At 40.2% G+C, this 27,083-nt stretch overlaps 1 protein-coding gene across 4 annotated transcripts in view; it reads right to left on the bottom strand.

Annotated features, from left to right (window-relative positions):
• Positions 1–6,976: 6,976 nt before the first annotated feature.
• vash2 (vasohibin 2) overlaps positions 6,977–27,083 on the bottom strand; it is a 54,070-nt gene continuing 33,963 nt past the window's right edge. For 2 of the 4 annotated variants that reach the window (XM_008125833.3, XM_062971990.1), the window contains exons 6-9: positions 25,146–25,527; positions 20,880–20,995; positions 18,945–18,983; positions 11,902–12,168 (exon numbers count right to left, since the gene is read on the bottom strand). In XM_008125833.3, coding sequence (XP_008124040.2) covers positions 12,093–12,168; positions 18,945–18,983; positions 20,880–20,995; positions 25,146–25,527 — 613 coding nt within the window. In that variant the 3' untranslated portion in view covers positions 11,902–12,092. Of the gene's footprint in view, positions 11,858–11,901; positions 12,169–18,944; positions 18,984–20,879; positions 20,996–25,145; positions 25,528–27,083 lie in introns of those variants that run through there. The other 2 variants (XM_008125834.3, XM_003216016.4) reach the window with 2 other exon arrangements.

The following is a 27,083-nucleotide window of genomic DNA, read 5'->3' as shown; positions in this document are numbered from 1 at the left end:
TAGTGATCGATTTTATTTGTATTCTTAGCATAACTATTATTCTTTCAATCCTGTGGGGAGATACTTGAGTTCAGGATGACTGTTTGGTTATTTTCCCATTAGTAGTCAAACATCTTTACCACACTTGGTGGCCTCAAGCCCAATGAGATCGGTTAAGATAGGCCCTCTCAATTTTAACTTTATGCATATGTTCCAACCTCTTGACTTGGCATTAGTTTTATTCCCTAAATGTCTGAGTAATTCATCTAATGTAGGCATCGGGTAGCACTGTAACCAGGAACTGAATGTGATATTTCATACAGGCAACTGAGGGCCCTTCCAGACAGGCCCTATATCCCAGGATCTGATCCCAAGTTTTCTGTTTATCCTAGTTTATCTGGCAGTGTGGACTCATATAATCCAGTTTAAAACAGAAAACGTGGAATCAGATCCTGGAATATAGGGCCTGTCTGGAAGGGCCCTCAGTATGTTGAAAAGGCATATTTGACCCTCCCTATCTACAGATTCAGGCATGCAACAAACAAAATATTCCTGAAAGCAAATCTTGATTTTGCTATTTCATAAAAAGGGACTTCATTTTACTATACTATTGTATGCAGTGGTATCCATGTGGGGTCCTGGAACCAAACCACAGCAAATACTAACAACCCAATGTACATCCCTGTTAGTTGCATGCATATCCCACCCTTTCTCCACTGAGCTCATGTAAATCCTGTTTGCATTCACTTATGTAAATCCTTATAACCACCCTTTATCAGGCTGGGAGACAACAAATGCTCACCCATTCAGTTTCATGGCATCATTTGGTGAATTTTATTGATCACTGGGGACTAAACCTAGCTGTCAGTCCAATACTGTAACTGGTACACTACACAGATTGTCCAAGTTACAGATCAGTCTGATGTAGGGCTGCAGTGATCACCAAATGCCTGGTTTGAATAAGTCTGGAATCATTTTTCCTGCCCCATATCCAAGTTTGTTAACCATTGATCTTTGTCTAGCATGCCATTTTTGGAGTGGCAGGATTGTAGGCTTGAGTAGCTTCCAAGGCAAATGGATTGCTTCTCATGTCATCCAGAAGAAAACAAGATTTGATTTACCATGGAGGTTCATTCTAAGATGGCATAAAGAGCGATTTACGCTACTAAATCAAGAAATACACAATAAAAGCTCCAACTGCAATATATACCGTGTTTCCCCGAAAATAAGACAGTGTCTTATATTAATTTTTGCTCCCAAAGATGTGCTAGGTCTTATTTTCAGGGGATGTCTTATTTTTCTATGAAAAAGAATTTACATTTATTGTTGAACAACAAATTAACATTTATTATATACTGTACAGTAGTTGTCATCACAAACCAACATAACCAGACAAACTCTGAATCCTATCAAGAATTTTTTGTTACTACCATTATTTCCATGTACAGCTGGTATGTACATTTACCTGCATGCTCTGGTGTTCTGTTTGGCAGGCACTGGGCATGCTTCCAAACAAAAACTTTGCTAGGTCTTACTTTCGGGGGAGGCCTTATATTGAGCAATTCAGCAAAACTTCTACTAGGTCTTATTTTTCGGGATGTCTTATTTTCGGGGAAACAGGGTATTTTGTATTTCTTGATTTAGTAATGGTTCACTAAGCTTAGGTCTAGAGAAAGTAACTGGTGAAGAAGCAGGGGTCCCAATCGGAAAAAAATGAAGACAAATGTGTACACAAGAGAAACCTAATCATGGTGGGTTGCTCCTCATGCCATCCCAGAATGAACCTTCTCATTCTATGCTTTAGCCTCATTGGATGGGAATTTTAATCACTAGGTGTTTATGTTCCTTGCCTCTGATACAGCTGCTGGAAGCTCAGAACTTAACCTGGCAGTTCTGCTAGCTCAAGAGAGTAAAGCCCTTTACCAAGAATACTATGGTTGAGCAGTATTCTCCATTCTCCAGTATTCTCTCAGAAGCCATTGCTCACTTGTGTTCTGCAAGAATCCTACCAGCTTAGCTGACATTCATATATTTCTGTTTAAAATAGTAAAAGGCATACACAATCAACATTTGAGCAGAATGTGTAGAGGCCATGCACCTGAAATGCACTTTGTATTTAGAGGTTGAAGATTTTAAAAGAAAAAGCCAGATTGAACTTCCCCATGGGTTTGACTGAACAGATGGAAACACACTTTGTGAGATTAATCATTAGAATATGATTACAGCTCAGTCCTCTAAAGTGCACTCGGAAAGAATTTGCTAATGGTATAATGTGACACACATAATATATTCAAGGCACATGGGAATATATTGATTACTGATGAAGGGCCCAAAGTCTGCAGTGAATGAATAGGCTTTTACTCCCATCCTGTTGGTATGAATTGTGACCAAACAGTTCACTTGTGTAGAATTTTAAGAAGCTTCCTTCCATTTCACCTTTTGTCCTTGGCATTTCGATTAGTAAAATCATCCTCTGAGCATTTCTGTATTTGAAGGGCTGCTGTTTAGTGGCAGAGCATATGTTTTTCATACTTATATGTAGTCCTATATTGTCCACAGATTGCTCATTACCCTCTTACTTTAAACAGAGATATGAAGCAACTTGGGATACGATACAGTCTATGGACTACAATTCATGGAATCATGGAATCGGAGTTAGAAGAGAACACATGGGCCATCCAGTCTTACCTATTGCCATGCAGGAAAAGCACCATCAAAGCTCCCCTGACAGATGGCCATTCAGCCTGTTGAAAATCCTCTGAAGAAGGGACTTTCACTACATTCCATTTTCTAATTATTGCTCCCACAGTTGATTTCTTCACACAAGCTGCTTGCTTATTGCAGATTCATTCGTCCCAGTCGTGCAGGGCTACAATTTTGTTTCTGGTGTCCTTGGACAGCTCTTTGGTCTTCACGATAGTGGAGTTTGGAGTGTGCCTGCTTGAGGTTGTGGACAGGTGTCTTTTATACTGATAACAAGTCCAAATCGGTGCCATTACTACAGGTAATTAATGGAGGACAGAGGAGCCTCTTGAAGAAGTTACAGGTCTGTGAGACCTAGAGACCTTGCTTGTTTGTAGGTGACCAAATACTTATTTTCCATCATAATTTGCAAATAAATTTGTGAAAAATCAAACAATGTGATTTTCTGGATGTGTTTTCTCATGTTGACTCTCATAGTTGAGGTCTACCTATGATGTCAATTACAGGCTTCTCTCATCTTTTTAAGTGAGAGAACTTCTACAATTGGTATCTGACTAAATACTTTTTCCCCCACTGTAGATTTCCAAGATGAAAGTGGTCACAACAAGGGTTTGCTTGATGCGCCTTCCCCTTGGCATGTTTCTCCCTTTCACCATTTATTTGTGCCTCTTCAAAGCCCATAGCACCATTGGTAACAGCTGACCTCCAGTTACAGCCCTAGAGTGCCAGGGCTTTCCTTTTTGAATGATTGGGTGGCAAACTAGTAGCAGCCACATTCAGGGGCGGCTGTCTCCCTGAGATGGTCTTCTCTGTAGAATGACCCTTGACTTATCCATGGGTCATATCAAAATTCATAATTTTTCCCCCCACTCCAAACCTTTGACTAATACCTGATTATATATGGATAAGTAGCTTCACTTTCAGATTTTTTTGATAAAGGGACAATCTCTAGCATATCTGAAAGTATAGTTTGGGAATAACACCCATTACAATGCAGGCTCAGCTGAAACCTCAGAAATCAGAAAGATGCCTGATAAATTTCAATATTAGCAGTGTTAATATCAGCTTTTTCGATAATTTAGAATAGCACAGCACCTTAGAAATATGGTAAATTATATAAATTATTCAACTGCATAATTTAAGCAAATTAGAGCATTGGGTGGAGGCAGGTTAGTACAAAATCGGAAATACCTTGTGAAATTTGTATTTTTTCTCCTTTTACTTAAGAAGAGACAGCCCTGTTTATGCCCGGTTGCACACATACCACTTTCTAGAATCTTTGTGAAATGGGTTGCATCTATCCCAAACCTGCATATTGAATTGGTTGGAAATCTGCTTAGCATTACTTGTCTGCAAAAAAGAAATGAAATACAATTGAACTGTTCTTGACCTGAACTTGAAATCAGTAGTGCCTTTTCAAATCAAATACTTCAGAAGAATTGCTGATGCCTTTTGGAATAGCTTCCTCTGATTAATGCCTGTTCAAGTGCTATTCGAGTCCTGGCAAAAAGGAAGGTGCAAGAAAAAGACACAGAGCTGTGTAGGGCAGAGCTTGGTTGCAGCTTTATCACTTTTACCTGTCCTATACAGCAACTAAGAAAAGAACCCTTGCCCCCAAACCGGCTTATATTGGCCAGGGCATTGCTCCATCTAATTCAGGATTGTCCTTAGTGTGAGAATAAGTTGCTACAAATAACAGATTGCTTGTAATCCCCTTTTCAAATAATAAAGATGTTAAAAGAGGCAATGTGCTTGCTGTACTGGTTTGAGCATTGGACTATGATTCTGGAGAGTGGGGTTGGAATCCCTGCACAGCTATGAAACCAACTGAGTAACCTTGGTCAAATCACTCTCAGCATCAGAGGGGCGCCCACGGTGGCACAATGGGTTAAACCCTTCTGCTGGCAAGACTGCTCACTGAAAGGTCAGCGGTTCAAATCTGGGGAGCAGGGTATGCTCCTGTCTGTCAGCTCTAGCTCCCTTGCGGGGACACGAGAGAAGCCTCCCACAGGATGGTAAAAACGGCAAAACATCCGGGCTTTCCCTGGGCAATGGCCAATTCTCTCACATCAGAAGCGACTTGCAGTTTCTCAAGTCGCTCCTGACACGAAAAAAAAGTGTCAGAAAAGGCAATGGCCAACACACTCTAGCAAATCATGCCAAGAATACCATGTGATAAGTTTGCCTTAGGGTTGTTATATGTCAGGAGCAACTCAAAAGGCACACATCAGCAAATAAATTCCATAGCAACCATAGCAAGTGAAGGATAATAATAATTTTCTTTTTCAGCCTAACTTCAGTTTTATGTGTGTATTTGTGATGTTTTTGCTGTGCTTATGTGTTTTAATTGTTCTGTAACCTGCCTCAAGTCATGATGAGAGCCAGGTAAGAAATAAAATAATAATAATAATAATAATAATAATAATAATAATAATAATAATAATAATAATAATCCTTTTTTTGAAATGGGGTAATCACCTTTTCCAAAATAGTGACTATAACAGAAGCCACATACTTTCCTCTTCAGTCTACAGTTAGCATCCTGCTATTAAGTTACAATGGCATAACTCTGCTTTATGACATCACAACTCATCCTGCTTTTTATTTATTTATTTCGTGTCAAAAGCACTGCATAATAAATAAGTTTAAAAGTGATAAAATAAAGGAATCACAAACAGCTAAATAGTTTTGGACCAAAAGCGGGCAACAGCAATCGCATTGTCCGTAGCTTTAAACAACTCCTCCTCCGTGCATGAGGCAGGGCATTGTGGGCAAGCATACATATGAGGAGTTGTTTGTTCTGCTCCACAGTCACACAAGGTGGAAGATTCCTCCAGGTAGTGCCATCTTGCCAGGTTGTCTTTTGATCTGCCCACTCCGCTTCTCAGTCTATTTAGGGACTTCCTAGTTGCCCATTCTTGGTTTGCCCCTGGAGGCAGACTCTCATGGGGGGCCATCCAGTTAGAATTGCCTGGTTTAGCTGTCCAGAGGGACACCCTTGCTGTTGCTGGGGGGACATCAAGACCCTGAGTCTACCATAACAACTAGCAGCCTCTCTGACTGAGGCTATGACAATCACAAACAATATTCCTGTTGCAATTTCACATCGCTTAAGGTGGAGTTCAGGGGGAACTTGCAAAAGTGATAATAGTGCCACAATTGTGAATGTGGAGTGCAAGCGAAAAATGGAGCACTTATGAATCTGTAACTGCAATGTATGTTACTTACCAACATTATTCAATATTACCAGGAGAGTAAAATGATAAAGAGCTCTAAAATCCCTTTTGATCTGTTTTCTATAAAATTTTGAAATATCTAAAGAGTCTAAGGTCGTCGATGACTCCAAGTCTTCAGCAGTCTTCCTAAATAAGGTACCTCCTAATTCCAAAATGAGCTGGAGTCCAAAGAAAGTACCAACAGGCACCCAGTACAGTATTTACAATGTTGTAAACTGGGCTTGGATTCAAACTACAAGAGATTCCACCAAAATTTTAGGAAGAACCTTACGATAGGAGGAACTGTTCGACAATGGAATATGCTACCTCAGAGTATGGTGGAGTCTCTTACGCTGGATGTTTTTAGACAGAGTTAGGATGATTATCTGTCGGGAGTGCTTTGACTGTGTATTCCAACTCCTGCATGGCAGGAAGGTGACTGGATGGCCCCTTGTGGCCTCTTCCAATTTTCTGATTTTTGAATTTATGTTTATAGGCATTGCACAAATACAGTTACCAAAGGTCCTTCCATCCACACAAACCCATCTTGGAAGCCAGGCAGGACCATAAACACAGGAATTTCCAATGTGCTTGGAAATTGGGTATTGAATTAAGAAGAGTTCACCCTTCTCCCAGTAGCAAGACACTTTCCAACCAGCAGTTGTGACAGAACCCATGGTGTCACTGCTGGAAGAGGGGTGGATGCTTCCTCATTCACCATCCTACTCCACAATAACTCAGAAACACATATATTGGTGCAGTGCCTGATGGTTTTGGAAGAGTTACATTAGGAGATGTAGATGTGTCAACAGAATTTTGTCATAGCTAAATATTCTACTGTAACATCTCAGCTAACATTTCTAAGTTTTAAAACACATTTACCACCTTGGAATTGCTTCCGCAAAATTCTCTTTAGGAGGAGCTTCTGTGAACCCACTCAATCAGATCCAGACAAAGTAGCTTTCCAAAGCAAATCTCAATCATGTTTTCTAAGCTGCTTTGTGAGATGGGTATCATATAAAATAAATGATTATTCCTTCAATCACTTTAATTTAAAAGACAACAACACAGAAGGCTACTTAGAAAAAAAGACTTCCAAGACATTTTATTAAAGTTCCATGCTGCACTGAACATACAAATGGTGACAAAAGCAAAACATCATGCACTTTTTTTATCCAGAACAGAACAGCATTTGACAAAATGATGGCAATTAGAAACCTAGTCACTAAAATCACAGTTTCTCATATTTTAAAAGTTGCAGGTATGTGTTGTGATAGAATAGGATTCACCTGTACGTTAAGTAAAACAACACAACACCTGGATACAAAATAATTCACCCATTTTAGAAAAGCATTAGACTACAGAAGGGATTTGGAATGATGAGCGAAATATAATGTTATATTTTTCCTGCATCGCTTCTCTTAATCTTGTAATGTAAAGTAGAAGTGATGTTCATGATGGTTTGTGCCCAAACTCCTTCCAATGGATTAGAAACATACATAATTAGGAAAAAAGAGATCTCTGAGTAACTCTGAAGATCTGAGAGTTTGTGAAACAGAGTTTAGTTACCAAATTTAAAAATAATTGCAAGAAGAAGAAAAAAACTTATATTAATCGACCCCAGTGGTGGTTGAACACTTTTGTAAAAAGAATGAAGAAAGAAATATTTGTTCAAATTTTTACAAAGCAGTGAATTGATCAGGAACACAACCACACACTCTACAAAAGGGCACAACCAGAGTTTTGGGAACAATACTTTCTGGACTTGGCAAAGTTGGCTAGTTTATTCTGGGAGTTCTAGTCCAGAAAAAGTAACATTTTAAAACTCTTGGTAAAAAGAGGGCCCTAGTGAACTTTTTAATGCCTCCCTGCAGCCCCTTAGAAATGTGTGCTTGTTGTCGCACTGCATCATGCTATAAGTGTGAGATCCAGCTGTCAGATACAGCTATAACATCACTAATCTCTTATCATAGGACTTGATCACACCAGCTTAATCACAATCACATTGGAAATATGTGATTTTGGATTCACTGACGAATTTTCCCCATTATTGAAAAGAGATGAGTCAATCATGATTCAGGTGCAATGCGATTACAAGAAAACACAACATCTAAACGTGTTTTTATCCTGCTGAAATTGCACTTCATCAACTTTGTGTGATAAAGTTTTTAGTATGGTTAAGAGATTGAAAGCAGGCTCACATAGTCCTTCACCTCTTCAGACCAGTTGCTACCATCTTCTGACTGCTAAACCTTGGTTTCGAACTTTATTTGCAGTCAGGCAAGTAATTGTTAACTTGTTAGGCAGATTAAAATTATAGTTTGAAATAAATTAGTAGCCCATGTTTTGTAAAAGAGGTTAGATAAGTTATTTTTGGACAAAATCACCAGGATTTTTCATTTAGCATGAAAGATTCTGGGAGCTGTTTTTCAAAGAAGTGTTTTTTCCAAGGTCTGCGTTTTATGGAAACCTGGTTTTCATTAATTACATAGGCTTGAGACAAAACAAAAATTTTAAAACATTGTAGCTCTTTTTAATATATTTTTGGATGCTCAGTTCTGAAAGCAATAAAAATGTTGCACCACACATACAGCTCTTTCCCATATTTCATTACTAATTCACATACTGATTTAATTGAGTCACCTCTTGCAACACAGAAATATCAAAGAAAGTTGTGAAAAAACTGTACATAATGAAGCAAATCTGAGGTTATTTTGAGAATCAGAATGTCAAATTCCTATCAAACCTGCAAGTTTTATGAGCCTCAGTTGTGCATAAGGAATAAGACAAGCTTTTCTTATGGTGGAAAATCAATCTGAGACAAAGGGGAATGCAGGGTGTTTGAAAAAGAACTCCCTATTCACCATTTAATTTAAATGATGAATAGGGTGTTCTTTTTCAAACACCCTGTATATTCTACCATGGCCTACTATTAGGCAGCAATCCCATGCACAATTACTGGGAAGTTACAGTCATCCCTCCACATTTGCAAATTTGACTTTTTCAGATTTCATTATTCATGATTTTATTTAAAATATTCTCTCTAGGACTCTTTAGTTCCTCCAGTGTGACTCTATAATCAACTTCCTACAGTTATGCTGGAGGACCTAGAGATTTCTACACAGAGCACCTCTGCAAAGAACATCTCTCCAGGATATCTAGCTCCTCTAATGCAATTCTGTAGACAGTTTCCAATGGAAGTTGACCACAGAGTCATGCTGGAAGACAGAGAAATTTCTACAGAGATGTTCTCCCAGGTAAAAGATAGCAATGTCTTTTTTTGTTTGTTTGCAGTTTTTTGTTTTCATAGAATGTTATGTGTCCCTAAGTGCAGAGGGTTGACTGTATTTTCAAATAAGCATGTATAACATTGGTTCTCAACCTGTGGGTTCCCAGATGTTTTGGCCTTCAACTCCCAGAAATCCTAACAGCTGGTAAACTGGCTGGGATTTCTGGGAGTTGTAGGCCAAAACAACTGGGGACCCACAAGTTGAGAACCACTGGTGTATAGGATCCAATGATGGTACAATCTTAAACTTGCCCACTCAAAAATAAACCTCGCTAAGATCAAGCAAAGGGTTTGGACCTTTAGCATGAGCCATCCATTCCTTTCCCTACAATCTGCTGGGGAAGAAAGAAGAAGGAAAAAGAGAGGGCATGATTCTGAATCTCCTACACCTCTCCCTTTTCCTATAAGAGAGAAAAAGCATCAGGAGAAAGAGAAGGTGGTGGTTACAGAAATAAAAGAGAAGGGAATACTCCTGTTAATGTAAAAAAAAAAAATCATTTCCAGTCCCTGGTATACAGATTTGCACTCTCAATCTCTTAACTATATTTGAGAGACCAGTAGTGTTATAATTACATCTGGCCAGAAAAATATCTAGAAACTCACCCTTCTCCATATCCCAACCAGCAGCTCACTGTATTGTTTTTTTCTTTCAACATTTCCCTAATTCAAAAAAAGTACAACGTCATTGCTGCATTGCATACATTTTCTTGGCTGTGGATGCATTCCTTCATTTTTATTTGAATGCTGTCTACAAGAATGGTTGTTTCCTCCAAACGCATTGGCCACAATGTCAGTCCTGGATGTTTGAGGATCTTAATATAAGATGTCAAGACATCATATATTGGGGTCTCAATTCATTTGAAGATAACAATTTCAAATAACAATATATCACAAAGAAGAAAAGTACATTCTTAAGGGAAGCCCATAGATTCTGCTATTGTTTTTAAGAATATCTGACACATAAATGTGACTGTAACAAGAATGTTCATCCTTACAAAATCAATGCTCGCTAGTTCTTTAGAATGATCCAAAGTTTCCCTGGGCTCTGTGTAGATCTGGAGCATGTTAGCCTTTTATTTTTCTGTTTTGAAAAGTATTCCCCAAGGATAATGGATTCCCACTGGATGTGCAGAGCACTCCATGGTGCACAGAAGAAAATGGAGTTATAATTGCAAGCTCAGAGCTCCACATGAACATGGGAGCCTCAGGGATTCAGAACCTCTGGATCATTTCACTTGTGCTTGTAAAAACTGTAGCTCATGAAGGATAAAAGCTTGAGATGAAATGCTATAAAAACCTGATATTTACTTAATTAATACAGGCCAATTATCCCTTATTCAAAATTCTTGGAATCAGAAGTGTTTGGGGTTTTGGATTTTTTCAAACTTTGGAATACCAGCATTTGCTTATACATGCATAATGGGATATCTTGGAGATGGGACCCAATTCTAACCATAAAATAGTTAATGTTTCATATACACCACATTTTAAATAATTTTGTGCATGAAACACAAGTTTGTGTACATTGAACCATCAGAAAGCAAAGGTATCACCATCTCAGCCACCTATATGGATGATTTTGGATTTTGGAATATTTTGGATTTCAGAATTCTGGATAAGGGATGCTCAACCTGCATTGGTCATTTTTTTCTTGGCAGACCATTAAGTTTTCTCTATCCCTAATATAATGTAAGACTTCAGTGCTTTGAAGAGGACACTTGTATATCATGACCATTTTAGTCCTTTGTCACAGATGAGCAGAAATAGGGAATAAGGCAGAATGGAGTAGAACTGGGAAGGGTGCAGTAAATGCTCTGCTACTGGAGAAGCTGGGAACACAATACAAACCCATTACAAAATTAAAACACTGTCAGTTTTGCATATCTATTGTAAAGGTTTTTGAGGTAATATTGATATTTTGAAGGGGGGAAGCCCACTAGTGTAACTTCTGGACCACATTTTTATTGCTGAATGTCACATTTAAAAGCTGGATTCAAAACACAGTCTTTCAGCAAGTTCCCTTACACCGAGTTAGAGCTTGGGAAAGGTTTCTGGAATCTCCACCGAGGTCCATTGATGTGACTCCAGTTTGTCCTTATTTTCAGTGGAGGCTGTAGAAAGCAAGTTCTCAGAAGACGATTCCTTTCTCGAGTTTGCCCCCAAGCACTTGAAAGAAAAAAACTCCACAGAGGAATATACTTTCATCATTGCCACTCCTAAATCCTACAGAAGACACACAATGCTCCAAACCAATGCAAAGTAGCCACTACCAAAACAATCCAAATTTTAAAAAGCCAAGCCACACACATCACCTCCCCCTCTTAAGTAGGATGGAGGATTAACACCATTATCATTAACATTATTATTTCTTTTTAAATGTCCTTTTTTCCTTGATTCCATTTCATGACTCGAAAAGTAAAAAATAAAAAAATCACCACTGTCATTTCTCCTAAGTTCTAGGTGAAATCTCGAGTAAAACTCTCACATTCATAATAAATACTGGCAGCCCCCTTTCCCCCTCCCTCGATGTCCACAGATCACAGGGTAAAGTGTGGCAAAGAGCACCCCGGAAACCAATGCGCTCCGTCTCTAGCCTGGTCAGATGCGCAGTTGATAGCCAACTTCATTCAATGTCGAGAGGTCTCCTCCCTTCTTGTCCAGCACAGCCGGCCTGGAATCAAAGAAAGAAGGAAAGGGAGAAATGGAAGTTGCTACTTTGTTTTGTATTGATTTATTGGTTTTTAACTTCTGTATTATATATTGTCCCAATTGTATTCTGTTTTCATACTGTAAGTCCACCCCACTTCAAAAGGACTGCATGGTATAGAAATTTTAGTGTTTGACCAGGAATCTGGAAGACCAGGGTTCCAACCCAAGCGCAACCATTGAGACCTCCCAGATGATCTTCAGCAAGTCCATGTTCTCAGTCTCAGTGCAAGGCTATGATCAGTCTCCTCTAAACAAATCTTCACTGTGAGGCCACTATAAGTCATAAGAAGAAAGTACAACAACATCAAGTCCATAAAGAGACCATGTGTCTCACCAAGCTACATCACTCCTGAAGGTTTAGAGGGCATGGTTATCAAGATTGCAGAGGACACCAAATTAGGAGGGATAGCGAATACTCCAGAAGACAGGATCAGATTTCAAAACGACCTTGACAGATTAGAGAGCTGGGCCAAAACTAACACAATGAATTTCAACAAGGAGAAATATAGGATATTACACTTTGGAAGAAAGTATGAAATGAACATATACAAGACGGGTGATACCTGGCTCAACAACAGAACATGATATTGGAGTCTTAGGGTCCATCCAGACAGGTCCTATATCCCAGGATCTGATCCCAGGTTTTCTGTTTATCCCAGATTGTCTGGCAGTGGGGACTCATATAATGCAGTTTAAAGCAGAAAACCTGGGATCAGATCCTGGGATATAGGGCCTGTCTAGAAGGGCCCTCAGTGGACCACATGTTGAACATAAGCCAACAGTTTGGTGCAGCAGCTAAGAAAGCCAATGGGAAATTTGTATTTTCAAGAATATTTTTCCATTCCTCTGGCTTGGTTGAAAGAAAAGAAAGGTTCTTATTAAGATTATGCAATTTTGGTTCCTTACACATAAGTGAGAATCACATTTGAGTTTCCACAGATTATTTAACTTTTGCTAGCAGTCATCTGTATGCTGCATCTCTATGGGTCATATGATATTAGAGCTGCTTGGAATTTGGTTGAGAGCCACATTTATCCCTCAGGCATTGCGTTCTCCACTTTTCATGTCCCATATGCTTTTTCCTTTTGTAATGTACTTTGGGCCAAACTAATGACCCTATACTATCTTTGCAGGATGAGAAGCAAGCTCTAAACTGCCAAACCCAGGATGGAAACATGAAGGTTAAACTCGAACCATAGCACTATAATTGTACAGTATTGCTTGCTCATTAATACTATAAAGTTACTGTTTACTGTTTCTTCCATCCATTTTACATTTTCTAATCTAATCTAGACTGAAATCCATTTTGTTCTTGCACTCATGAAGCCCACATTTTCAAAAGTTCACCTAGTATCAAATGTGAAGATAATCAATTTTGTTGGTGACATTTTCAAGCAGCCACCGCTGCTGCAGGGTGTTGTTACTTCCAGTTCTCCAGATTGAAAACAAAAGAAGGTTGCTTGTTTTATAACAATGAAATCACAAGGTCAAACCAGAACAAACAAAAACTGAACTGAAACCAACAGCCTCTAACCAATCCATCCACAGTGTTTCCAGCTACTAGTTGGTAGAGAAACAGGTACCAAGACTCAATAAGCTTTGGTTGCCATATTGAAAAACCTTCATCCATCTTGTTCAAAAAAAGACAATCCTTGATTTTAGAACAACCTAACGAAGGCAACTGATGTTGAGCACAACTGAGGTTATTGTACTTTGGACATAGCATGAAATGACATTGGAAATGGCAATTGACTCTCCCTTAGCCGGAAAAATGAAATATTCCATAACCTGAAACTTTATGCTTCCAATCACCCACTTCCACCTTTGGGGAAAGGGGGCTGGTCACACATCCAGTGCCTGCTATATATTTCCCCAAGGAACCCTGGGTGGTGGGAGAAAAAAAGAAGATGTCTTCACTTACACAAAGTACCTATAAAATGGAAATGTCCCAGATGTCCCCATGTTTACCTTCCACATGGCCAATGGCAGTGCAAAACAGAGAAGACATTCTGAATCAACAGTGTGTTGAGGCCGTTAAAACAGCCAATGTGATTCTTGGCTGCATCAATAGAAGTATAGTGTCAAGATTGAGGGAAGTCATAGTCCCACACTATTCTGCTACGGTTAGCACTCACCTAGAAAAACAATGTGTCCAGTTCTGTGTACCGCAATTCAAGAAAGATTATTAACAAGCTAGAATGTAAACAGAGAAGGGAAACCAAAATGATCAAATGTTTGGAGGCCAAGCTCTATAAGGAGAGCCTTAGGGAGCTAGGTCTGTTTAGCCTGGAGAAAAGAAGGCTGAGAGGGGACATGATAGCCATGTTTAAATATTTTAAAACATGTCAAATATTTAAATATGTTAAATATTTAAAAAGAGGGCAAGATTCTTTTCTGCTGCTCTGAAGATGATAACATGGAGAAATGGATTCAAATTGCAGGGAAAAAATCCATCTAAACATCAGGAAGAACCATTCAGCAGTGGGATATGCTGCATCAGAGTTTGGTGGAGCTGCTGTCTCTGGAGGTTTCTAAGCAGAGTCTGGGTTGCCCTCTGTCGGGAGTGCTTTGATTGTGTATTCCTGCATAGCAGGGGTTGGATTGGATGGCCTTTGTGGTCTCTTCCAGCTCTATGATTCTATGATTCCTGGCTATTAAGCTAAAAGGGTGGGAAGTGTGCTGATGGCCACAGAAGTGTCTGGGATAGCTGCTTTTTTATGGTGGCCTCATATAAGTGGAAGCCTTCCCCCTTCTCCCTCTTCTCTCTTCTCCATCAGGAGTCCTGGAAGAGAAACTCGGCAAGCACTGGATGTGTGACTAGCCCCCTTCCCCACTCCCATCCCCCATTCACTACATATATGCAAACACAGATATTCCAAATCCAAAAAAACTTTCTCCCAAGCATTTCACGTAGGGGATAATCAATCTGTAATGCTGAATAAATTTTAAAAAGGGGTAAGATCACATCACACATGGTTTGATTTAATAAAGGAAGCACAGCCTCAAGAACAGATGAAGAATCCGTTCAACCTAGAAAGGGTTGTTGACAACTTGGTCTCATTCATAGGTTTGGCATACATCAAAGCCAACTTGGCAGTGCTTATGGAATCATGGGAGTTGTAGGTTTACAAGATCTTTAGCCTTCTCTACCAATGCATCACCAAACTACAAGTTTCATGATTCCATTGTATTTTTTTCGTGTCAAAAGCAACTTGAGAAACTGCAAGTCGCTTCTGGTGTGAGATAATTGGTTGTCTGCAAGGACATTGCCCAGGGGATACCCAGATGTTTTGATGTTTTACCATCCTTGTGGGAGGCTTCTCTCATGTCCCCGCATGGGGAGCTGGAGCTGGCAGAGGGAGCTCACCCTGCTCTCCCCGGATTTGAACTGCTGACCTGTTGGTCAGTAGTCCTGCCGGCGCAAGGGTTTAAACCCATTGTGCCACCAAAGGCTCCATCATATTGAGCCACTGCAGTTAGTGGTGTCAAACTGCACTAACTCTATAGTGTCAATGCACCCTATGCCATTTTCTCTTTCTTGGGGTCCAAATCAATTTGAGCTGCACAGCCTGGGCTTCACCAGCATAAACTACCATTCTGCCCTCTGGGGTAGTGGGGATCCTACAATTTGCCTGAATAAGGTAAATTGGATGAGAAATAGTGGCATGTGGTCTTTTGTCTCACGGTCTGAAAAATTCAGACCAGGGATCATGTTGACTAGGGGAATTCTGGGAGTTGTACAAACAAATAACATTTCCAAGCCCCTATATTTTGTGTTTGGGTGAACTAAAAACTAATGTGAATTTTGGCCCTGAAAGAATCTTACATAAGCTCCTGACACGAAAGCTTTGAGCAATAACAGCTTGTCACTAAGAAGCCGGCGCATCCCCCTCAGCGAATGCCAAGTTGCTTATTCAGCCTTAGCCAGACAAATTATGCAGCTCAGGGAAGGCAAGGAAAACGCTGAGTGAAGTCCTGTCTCCTATCCTGTCACTTGATCGGCTATAATTAGCTTACCCAAATAAAAACATTCATAAATGATGAAGCAAAGCACCCTCTGTTGATATTAATTATTCTAACTGGGGAAAGGGAGAGGGGCTGAAAGCTACCGCCTGCTAATTAATTTTGGTAAACTAATGCCATGAATTTAAAAGATCTGAAAATGATTATTGTTTGGCCAGGCCCATAGCCAGGATTTTGATTTGGGGGGGGGGGGAGGGGGGGCTGGGATTTTGGTTCCGGGGGCTGAGTCTGAGTGACAGAGGATCTACCCTAACAAACCTTTTGTATCGTTATCCCAATACCCCCATGCATATGGGATATATTGAGCATGGTGATCAGATCATGATAGAAATAAACATAACAGTTTAAATAATAAATGGAAGGCCTTCTTGCGGACCACCCTAAGAATTTCGGGAGGGGGGGGCTACATGCCTGTTGTTTGGCAAATCCATGCATTCCCAAGCTACCGCCAGCCACCCCAGAGACCACTTGGAAATTGAAAGTGGACCACTTAATTTTATTTATTCACTTATGGTTATTGTAGCCCTCAGGATAAGCAAAGTTCTTGGTTTGCAAAACGTTTAAAAATACGAAATATGAACAATGGACAAATATAAAACCAGTAGCAAATAAAATTGAACAACATGTAATAAAGAATGTAATAAACTTTGGGGTTTCAATATAAGTCAAATCATAGTTCAATACTTGTATTTTAGTAATGACCCTGCCCATGTCTTGGGATTTTTACTTTCATATTTCCTCTCGTCACTTCCTTAACAGATGTTTGCACAACTAGAGGAAGGCAGGAGGTCAACTTCTGGCCCAAGAACACCATAGAATCACAGTGGAAGGGTAAAAGATGCCCACAAATACTTCTATTTTCTTGGTATTGGCAATTGTCAAAGATAAGGCAGTCAAGCAAGCAGTCTAGGGAATCAAGCAGCAATCCAGGAAAGACTGCCATTGCATATGACAACCTCAATTTCTCAGTATATTTTGGACTACAACTTAAACTGCAGAAAATGAAGATGCAGATAAGGGGGGGGGGGTTAACTGTAGTATGAAAATCACAAGGTTTGAACCTGGGTTTTGTTTGTCAACTTAATAATCTATTCCTGGTCCAACTAAGGCCATGAAAGCCCAAGCACATATATTTGTTTATTTCTCCATAAACCTCTTGACTTGGACTCAAATCTACATCAGGCTGCTTGCCTCTATTGTTTGTTTATTTATTTATTTAAAACATTTATATTCCACCCTTCTCACCCCGAAGGAGACTCGGCGGGAGCACAGCATATATCATTCCATGCCGGACATAAAATAATTATAAATATACACAAACATTAATTCATTTAGATTCTGGACATGGATAAGTGGCTATCTAAGGCTGGATCTACACTGCCATATAATGCAGTTTGAATCTGCATTCTATGGTCATTGTAGACCCATATAATGCAGTTCAATGCAGTTAAACTACATTATATGGGTCTACACTGACCATATAATGTGAATTAAAGCAGCATTATATGGCAATATAGATCCAGCCTATGAAAAAAATCTAATAACAATAAGGAAGGAGTTGGCGACTTTGCAGCTGTAGTCTAAGTACACTATAAGCATCAGATCCTATCTCATCTTGGAAACTAAGGAGAGTCAACTCTTGAGGCCATCAATGGATACTAAGTGCTATAGTCTATCTTTTAGAGAAAGGAAATAGCCAAACCACCCGTGTCTAAGGGTGCATTTTGACTGTGTAATTAATGAAGTTTGACATCACTTTTAACACTCATGGTTTAATGCAATGAAATCCTGGGAGTTACAGTTTGATGAGGCACCAGCACTTGTTGGCAGAGAAGGTTCAAGCCCTTGTAAAGCCACAACTCCCAGGATTCCAAAGTATTGAGCTAAAGTGGCAGTTAAAGTGGCATCAAACTAGATTGATTCTACAGTGTAGATAAGCATTCTAAGAAAGCCCTATGACAGGGAACTTGAAGGCACACATGCCCCCACACTGTGCAGCTGGTGTTTGCTCAGCAGTTGTCTGATGCTCAAAAGGACTGCTCAGTTGACATGCCTTGGTCAAACAGATATCTCCCTCCTTGAACACTTGTGCCATCCTAGCAACTGTGAACACAGATTGGGAAACATGATTAAAGTATCCCCCAAAGAAGTGCGATGAAGCAGGACAGAGTTACACAGAGATCCGCAACCAACCTCTGACAACTATAATTATCCAAACACGACACGGAGGCAGGAACTCCAACCAAGCAGCCTCCAGGAATGTTCTGATGTGACTGTAGTATGAATTAGTGTGTAAAATGGAAACTTGTGGTGCATTCAGCAGCTGCTATGATTGCTGGAGTAGGTATATTTAGAAAGATATTCTGGTGACACCTTCAGTACTATATATACTAATGATAAATCAACCTCATGCATAAGTCAAGGGCAAGTTTGTGGGCCATAACTGAGAATTTTTGTATGAATTGTGGGTGTCAGGGATCATTCCACAGAGAAAGGATAGCACCAGGGATGCCTTCACCATTTTCTTGCCCAGGCATTAGAATAGATCAGAAGCAGCACCACAATGGAGAGAGTAAAGGGGATAAGTGCTTCTGGACAGATTAAGCTTTTGCCTTTCACTATTCTACCCACCGAAGGGATTGGTTCTTTTTTTGATAGTGTGCATACTTATATTGACGCATGGACAAGTCAACCCAGGTTTTTGGGATTGATGTTTTGACTAACTTTTCTAGATGTATACATGAATATGTATAGTATTTAAGAAAAAGCAAAGAGACCCTGACTGGCCACGAGCCATCCGCATAATATGTTATTCTCATTGCTGCTCTAAAACCTGTAAAAAAGTAGATGCCTAATGATGCCAGATGCCAATGGCAGATCTGCATCTAGGTCTACAATAAGTTAAAAGACTTCCAGACACGTTGGCCTATGTTTCTTATTTTAGCAATAACTATTTCTTATATACCACACTCTTTGCCAAGCCTATGAATATTCTCACTATGAAAACATATGTGGACACTTGATACCTGAAAACGTCAGTCAGCCGAATAGGACTCAGTTTCTGCCTAAAAAAGTCAAGAAAGCAAAGTCTGTTGTTGGATACATTCTCTTGCTTTAAAAATCTGTACTACACTTAATCAAAATTCCATTTAAATAACTTTGTAGTAGAGTCAATCATTTAACCATATGAACCACTTTGTGGTATAGGCAATCAGTCATTTTATCTTCAAGGCAATCTTAACCTCACTTCAGAATATACAAAAAAGAGTTTGTTTTCAGTCTTTGGGAAATCTTTTCCTAATCATGGAAATCAGTGGTCCTCCAGCGCAACTTTATGCTCAACCAGCATATATGCCTGGCGTTGTCCAAATGTGTCAGAGGGACTCCTGCTCTGTCCCTTCTTTCCCTTCTTTCTCTTTCTTTGCCTCCTCTCATACATTTTCCCCTTTCATTTCTCTTCTTTCCTCCTCACCCCAACCCTCCATTACTTTCTTCTCCTTTCCATGTCTGTCATTCTTTCTTTCTTTCTTTTCTTCCTCCCTTCCCCTTCCCCTCTTCCTTTTCCTTCTCTAGCTCTGAGAGGGCAGACCTTACAATGTCTCCATGGCTCTGTTGGTAGCTCTTTCTTTCCTTCCTCCCTTCTGCTCATCATACACATCATCTTTCTTTCCCAGTGACGACACCTAGCAATAGCCAATCCTGCTTGAGATAGCAACCTTCCCAAGCCTCCTCTATTTGATGTTTGTCTGTTCATAATGTATCAGATTATTTCCTTAAGTGTATGTCTTATTTGGTCTGTGGTTTCCTTAGCTCTATGTACTTAAAGCAGTGGGAGGGGCTGCAGACCATGTGACCGATTCAGTGACTGAATGTTCAGTTTTAAAAGGATGACAGAAGTCAGTTGAGGCTTGAGTCTGCCAGAGTGCTGAAGCCAGTGTTATGAGTTAGAAGACGTTGAGGCATGAGTAAGTATAGAAGCCAATGCTAGAAGTTAGAAGTCAGTTGAGGCTTGAGTTTCTTTGGAAGTAGACTGTTATAAAAAAGAGCTATACAGAGCAATATAGTTTTGAAGAGACTATAAATTAAAAATACAAACTGAAACATTTTAAAGTTTAATCTGACAAGAAATGTACCTGTATATTTGAATACATGAAGTTATGAGTAAAACAAACATGTTTTCCTAAAGAAGCCTACTTGAATCTTTGCCTGCTGAGAGTGTGGAATATGTGCCCAGTGATCATCCATTATTCAATAAACTAAAGGAACACTCCTGAAACTCTGCTACCCATTATGTTATGATCCTAATATGTCATAATCCAATAGCCCAATAAATCCTTCATCTAGGAACAGCCAATCTAATAACACCACAGAGGGTCACTTCACCTAGCAAAATCCTTTGTGGAACCAGCAAACAAATATAAATACATTGACTTTTATTTATATAGATTTCTGACTGCAGTTGAGCCTACAGTTGTGCTGGATAATCTACTGCAGGTCTGCACAACTTGTGGCCCTCCAGGTGTTTTGAACTTCAACTCCCAGAATTCTTGGCCATTGGACAAGCTGGCTAGGGCTTCTGCGAGTTGGAGGCCCAAATATCTGGAGGGCCACAAATCGTGCAGTCCTGACTTCGGGATTCCTAACGAGAACATCTCTCTAGGAATCTGTAAGTCCTCCAGCACAACCACAGTGGAAATTGGTCATACAGTCGCACAGGAGGACCTAGAGATAATAAAATCCACAAAAGTTAAAACAGCAAATCTAGAGAGTCAAGCATAGTCATAAAATGAATCAATGATATCATAGAAACTATTTTCCAGGATTGTTTTTGTTTTACCCTTCTTTAGAGGAACCCACATAAATTTCCAAGGACCCCAATTTCACCTCTAGATGGGAACAAAATCTGACATAACAGAGTCTGTGTGAGCTATGCACCCACAGCTCTGCATAACTATACTTACGACTTGTCTCTTCGGCACGCCCGCCTCTGAGGACTGGCCTGTCTTCTTCGGGGAGACAAGGACTTTCCTCGTGACCTCTGCTTGACTGGGGAATGGGCACTTGCGGGCTTCAAAATCTGCAAGAGGTTAATGAATTCATTAAGAAAAGTTTTCCTTTGTAATAGCTTTCACTTTCCAGATAAAAGATATAATGCATGTTTGGCAGGCCTTATTATAAGTCATGAAATATTTGCATTTTATAAACTTCCACGGCAAGGTTTTGAATACATAGAATCCATACTTGTATCTAGCACTATGACTTTCAGAGTTCACTAAAGAAAAGAGTGTTGGAGGATTCTACAAGTTGTACTGTAGTCCAAAAAAATAACATTTCCAAATGAAAACCGAGACATGTGTGCTAAAGCAGCATTAGAGGGCAGTCAAGATGGCAGAAGCAATAGAATTGAATAGAATAATTTTATTGTCATTGTGCTACTGCACAATGAAATTAAATGCTTTACCAAGCACACGCCACAAAACAACACACTCATCCATCCACACTCCAACGATCACCACACAGCCCCCAATACCACATTAATGTGAAATCATGGAGTTCAATATCATTACAGCTCTGCGATAAAAGCTATCTCATAGTCTGTTTGTCCTTGTCTTTGTCACTCTGTACGGTATGCCAGATGGCAATATTTTAAAAAACGAATATGCCAGGTGAGATGGCTTTCCGAGAATGCTCTGAGCTTTCTTAAGGCTCCGGGACCTATAAAGTTCTTCCACAGAGGGGAGAGGGCAACCAATGATTCCCTGTGCAGAAGAGGTGACTCTTTGGAATGCCTTCCTATCTGCCACTGTGCAGTTACCAAACCATGGGCAGATGCAGTATGTTAGAACGTTCTCTATAGCACTGCGGTAGAAAGTCACCAGCAGTTTTTCATTCAGCTGTTAGTTCTTTAAAAGTCTCAGGTAGTACAGTCTCGGCTGGGCCCTCTTCACCCAGGTCAGATCTTCCTTCACAGTGACATCCAGGAACTTAAAGGGCTGGATTTTTGGTCTGTTCGTTCTATAGTCCCTTGGTCTTATTGATGTTAAGAACCAGATTATTGTCCCTGCACCATGAGAGCTGTCAATCCATCTCATCCCAATAGGCAGATCTCCTTCAGAGATAAGCCCCACCACAGTTGTATCATCTGCAAATTTGGTAATGATATTGCTATGGTGGCCAGGAGTACAATCATATGTGTACAAATGTAAAGCAGAGGACTCAACACACAGCCTTGCGGTGTCGCAGTGTTGAGAGTGAGAGCTGACGAGGTATGAGAACCAAATCTAACCCTCTGGATAAGAAGTCCATAATCCGGGAACAGATTGAATATGATAATCCAAGATTCATATGTTTATACACCAGTCTATGTGGGAGGATTGTGTTAAACACACAACTAAAGTCTGCAAAAAGCATATTTACATAGTTCCTCCATCATTCTAGGTGGGTCAGAACAATGAGGAATCATACACAACTTAGGGGAGGCTAATTTTCCCCTGAACCCACTGGGAAAAATAAGACTCACCTCCTCTTCTCCCTAATGCTCAATTAACTGAGTGTGAAGTATTTGTACACTTTATAATAAGTTTACACCAGCTGAAGTAAACTAAGGACAAATGAAGAAAGTGAGAGGAAGAGAGTAAAACTGGGACACCTGAAAAAGTAGGATTATAGAGGATTAATATGCTAAACTGGGACTGTTGGAACTAGCTAATCTAATCCACTGCTGCCACCCCTATTATTGCATCTCTTTCAAATGTCAACACCACTCCTCCAATCCTCCAACATTACTGTTGCCAACTGTGTGACCTATGTTTTACCTGAGAGTGAGATAGTAAGAGATCAACACAATTTTCCATAGAGCAGGCTAGTCTCATATACAAGGCTCTGATAGGTCATGCCTTAGGGCTTCATCTTGTAGGCAGAGTAGCCATGACTCTATGCATCACATAAGATGGACTTCTAGCTCCATTTCCATGTGCTTTGGAAATAGAGCCCTATGGGAGTCCCACAGAGGCCATCACATGGTATAAGGCCACTTCCACAGAGCACAGAAATGGAGCCAGAATTACATAGAGCCATGGTACTCTGCCTACAAGGTGTGGCTCTAGGTATGACCTACAAGAACCTTGCCTATGGGATTGGCCAGCTCTACGGAAAACAGTGTTTAACCCAAGAGACATTTTTTTTAAGATAAGTCCTCCAGGATGACTCTATGGTCAATGTCTGCCAGGCACTAATTACAGAACCACACTTGAAGAACTTGGTGTTCTCTCTGGGAATTTAAGTACGGCATAGCTCCACAGAGTGAATATCCAGTGGAAACTGAACACAGAGTTGCATGGGAAGCCCTAGAGCAGAGCTTTCTAAATTTTTCATGTTGGTGACATGATTTTTAGACATGCATCCTCTTACGACACAGTAATTCAGACTCAATGGCAATGTGTGTGTATGTGTTTGTGTGTGTAAAGGTAAAGGCTTCCCCTTGACATTCAGTCTAGACTTGTCTGACTCTGGGGGTTGGTGTTCATCTCCATTTCTAAGCCGAACAGCAGGCATTGTCTGTAGACACCTCCAAGAAAATGTGGCTGCCATGACTGCATGGAGCGCCGTTACCTTCCTGCCAGAGTGGTACCTACTGATCTATTCACATTTGCATGTTTTCGAATTGCTCAGTTGACAGATGTTGTGACTGCACCTTCGGGGATTATGGTTGATGGGGATGGAATTCGAAGAGGAAGAAAAAACCCTCGTGATGAGGGTTCACTGGAGGAGTTGCGCAGGAAGCGACTTAGAGAGCTATATGGGGGATCTTCTGAGGAAGATTCAGATGGGGAGATGGATGCTGAGGAACAGGTGGTGGCTGGGGAAGCGGGCACTGAATGGGCACAGCCACCGGAGATGTCTGGGGATTTGGGGTCTATGGATACTTCTGAACCTGGGGTTTCTGCAGGAGCTGATCCCAATTGGGATGCTTGGAGAAGGGAGGATGGTTCTTTAAGTGTTCATGGGGCTAAGTGTGGGCAGGATGATTGGGACTCCGACGAATTGCTAGGTACTCCAGATCCACGAGCTCTAGCTGTGTGGAGCTCAGACTCTGAGTAGATTTGGGACACCTGGTGTTTGGGTGTGAGTGTTTGGTCACCCAGGAGGAAGGGGAATAAAATGGGAATGTTTGGCCACTGCACTTTGCGTGTGGCAAGGTGTTGCTGAGGCGCCATTGGGATCTCTGTGTTTCCATGAAGACTGGACTTGGACTATGATTTGAATCTGTTGTTATCACCTAGCTTGGCTCTCGCTGTGTCTTATCGTGGACCTGTTTTGGATGACTGCACCCTCTTCAGACCTTGGATCGGAATTTGACCTTGCTACTGCCTTCGCCCTGTGATTGATGACTACTATTGGCTTTTGACTCCTGGCTTGCTCTTTGGACACTGCTGTTATCTCCTGACCTGACCTTGGAATCCCGGACGACATCTTTTCACCATCCTTTTGGAGCCTTCGGCTTTATCCATATTGTGGAAGCAGTCTACTGCATTCTTAGTTTGTTTGTTTGTTTCTTGACCAATTTGGTGTTTTCTTTTGGGAACTGTTCCTTTGAAAACTACAGAGCCGGCTGGCAGGGCTTGGACTCAGAAAGTGCAGTTTGCACTAAGTTTGTTTAGCTTTGTTTTTACCTGCTTGTGTTGCTGAATTATATTTTTGTTTGAACTGCTCTTGAAGCACTGATAGTGAAGTGTTTCAAGGTTTTTTCTGTGTTAACATTACTTTTTGGCTTATCTGCTGAATAAACTCTATTTTTGTTCGCTAATTGGCGTCTGACTCTTGACAACAGAAGCTGGGGCTAATAGCGGGAGCTCACCCCACTCCCCGGATTCGAACCGCCAAATATATATAGATAATAGATATAGATAAGTTTCATATAATCTTTGCTATATAAATGAAGTTTGGCATTTGTTCTATTACACTTATGTACTACAGTTGATTATTGTGTAGTTTTCTCTATAGCCACTCCACGTAGTCCATCACAATCATCATTCTCAACAGATTTTCTTTTCTTAATTAGAAACTTACCAATTTTAGTGACAATTACTGCAACTGGAGACAACACTTAAATCAAATCTGTGAATAACTGTAAGTGTGAAAGTCAAACCCACAAATTTGAAGAGCCGACTGTACATGACATGATCTAACTGGGATTCTCCACATCTCATCAAAGAAATAAAACATACCTTCATTCTCATATCCCTGGCATATTTCTCCAACTCCTTCCTGATCTCGGAGCGCATCATCTTTGACACATTGAGCACCAACTGCCTCCATTCGATGGGCTGAAAGCTGTGTGGCTCATGAGGAACGTACAATCCAATTTTCACTTTCTTCACCGAGTGCAAGTACCTTTTATAAGACTCTTCAAATTCAAAGATGAGGTCACTCAGAGTTCGGTAGATCAACGGTTTGTCCATCAGCTCTGATCTTCGGCTCATGCCCAGCGATCCATATCGGCCATTGAAATAAATTCCAAGCACCACATGATGAAAATTGCTCCCTGAGAAATGGGATTTAAAGCTGATTGGGAATCGTTCTACAGAAGGCTGACCATTGGTTAAATATCTGGCAAGGCTGAAGTCAAAGGCAATGACACACAAAGATTCACAAGGGAAGGAAATGTTCCCTATGACGAGTACGATATTCAAAAAGAATGTAATACAGTACTTTATTAAATTGTAAAGCATAAGATCAAACAAAATTAACTATAATTCTTTCTCCTATTATCTCTCTCCACCTTCAACAATTCACTCTACAACAACAAAAAGTAAAAGAAAAGATGTAAACCTAATTCTTACCCAGACCTCCCACTAAAATATAAAATACAGGAAAATTAGTGCAAACTATCCAAATTAGTCATCCTCCTTAAAACTGTAATAATTTCTACCAATCAACCCCATATTTATCTGGAACAGTGGTATCTGTATCTTCATTATTAATATATTGAATATAATGAGGCCCTTGTGACTACAAAACCCATTTCCACAGTTTCATTTACCGATTCACACTTCCCAAATTGATACACAAACCAGACATTATTCTTCAACATTATTAGCACTTCTAATAGTCTGATGATGTTCCCCCACTTTAAAAAAAACTGTGTTTCTGTGAGTTTTCTGGACTGTATGGCCATGTTCCAGAAGCATTCTCTCCTGATGTTTCACCACATTCTCTCCTGATGTTTCGCTCACTTTCTTTCATTTACCAAAAAATATGTATTACGCAAAAGTATGTACACAATATATGTAATTGAAAAACAGTTTACAAAATAGTTTTATACAGACTCTAAAAAGATTCAAAAATCAATGCAGAAATGGCATGAAAGAAACTTAATACTAAAGAACAGAGAAATAGAGAAAACCTAAAATGGGTGAAAGGGGTGATTTGGGAACTGACCCCAATCACTGAAAATTACCCGAGTTCGCCAAGCCGCTATGAGACCATTAAAGAGCCCAAAATTGAGTTGAGGACAAACACCTTTATTGGTAGCTACCGGCAGACAGAGTCACACAGCGGTGTGGCTGGCAAAAGCTGTCGGCCTCGAGCAAATCTGCCCGGGGTCTTTTATACCCTACTTGTTTACGCATTTCTAGTTCCCCATTCTGGACTGGACTTTACTGGAAAAACCACCAGTACAGTTTGTGGTGAGCTAGAGTTTCCTGAGTTGTAAACAAGTCCAGTATGTTCTAACCGCAAGATTTCAGCAAGATTTAACGTATATATGTTGCATTACCCTAACCACAAGTACAAACTGATTATTGCTAAACTTAGACACATGCTGCAAAAACAGCAAGTTGCAATTCTTTATAATTTAGAGGGGAGACTGATCCTCCATTTCAAAGCAGACAGGCAAATCTAAAATGGAGTCACATTGGGCTATGTGACCCCTTCATTCCCCCGTTTTTTCTTGTAACCAAGGAAGACATTTTCCTGGTTACACAGGCAATTTCGAATTATAGTGGGGTGGTGTCTTGCTCCATGGTGTTTAACTGCATATACATGACACGTTGAACTTCCCTGTGCTGACTGAAGGTGGCAGTGATCAGTCTCGCCATCATGTTTCTTAAGCATGACATAATACAAGGCAAAAAGAGCAAAGCAAGAAGTATAATTAGGAGGAC

This window comes from Anolis carolinensis, chromosome 1 (genome assembly GCF_035594765.1).
Source record: "Anolis carolinensis isolate JA03-04 chromosome 1, rAnoCar3.1.pri, whole genome shotgun sequence".
Classification (NCBI taxonomy): Eukaryota; Metazoa; Chordata; class Lepidosauria; order Squamata; family Dactyloidae; genus Anolis; species Anolis carolinensis.
Note: the sequence above shows the minus strand (reverse complement) of the source record. Positions and strands in the feature narration are given on the sequence as shown.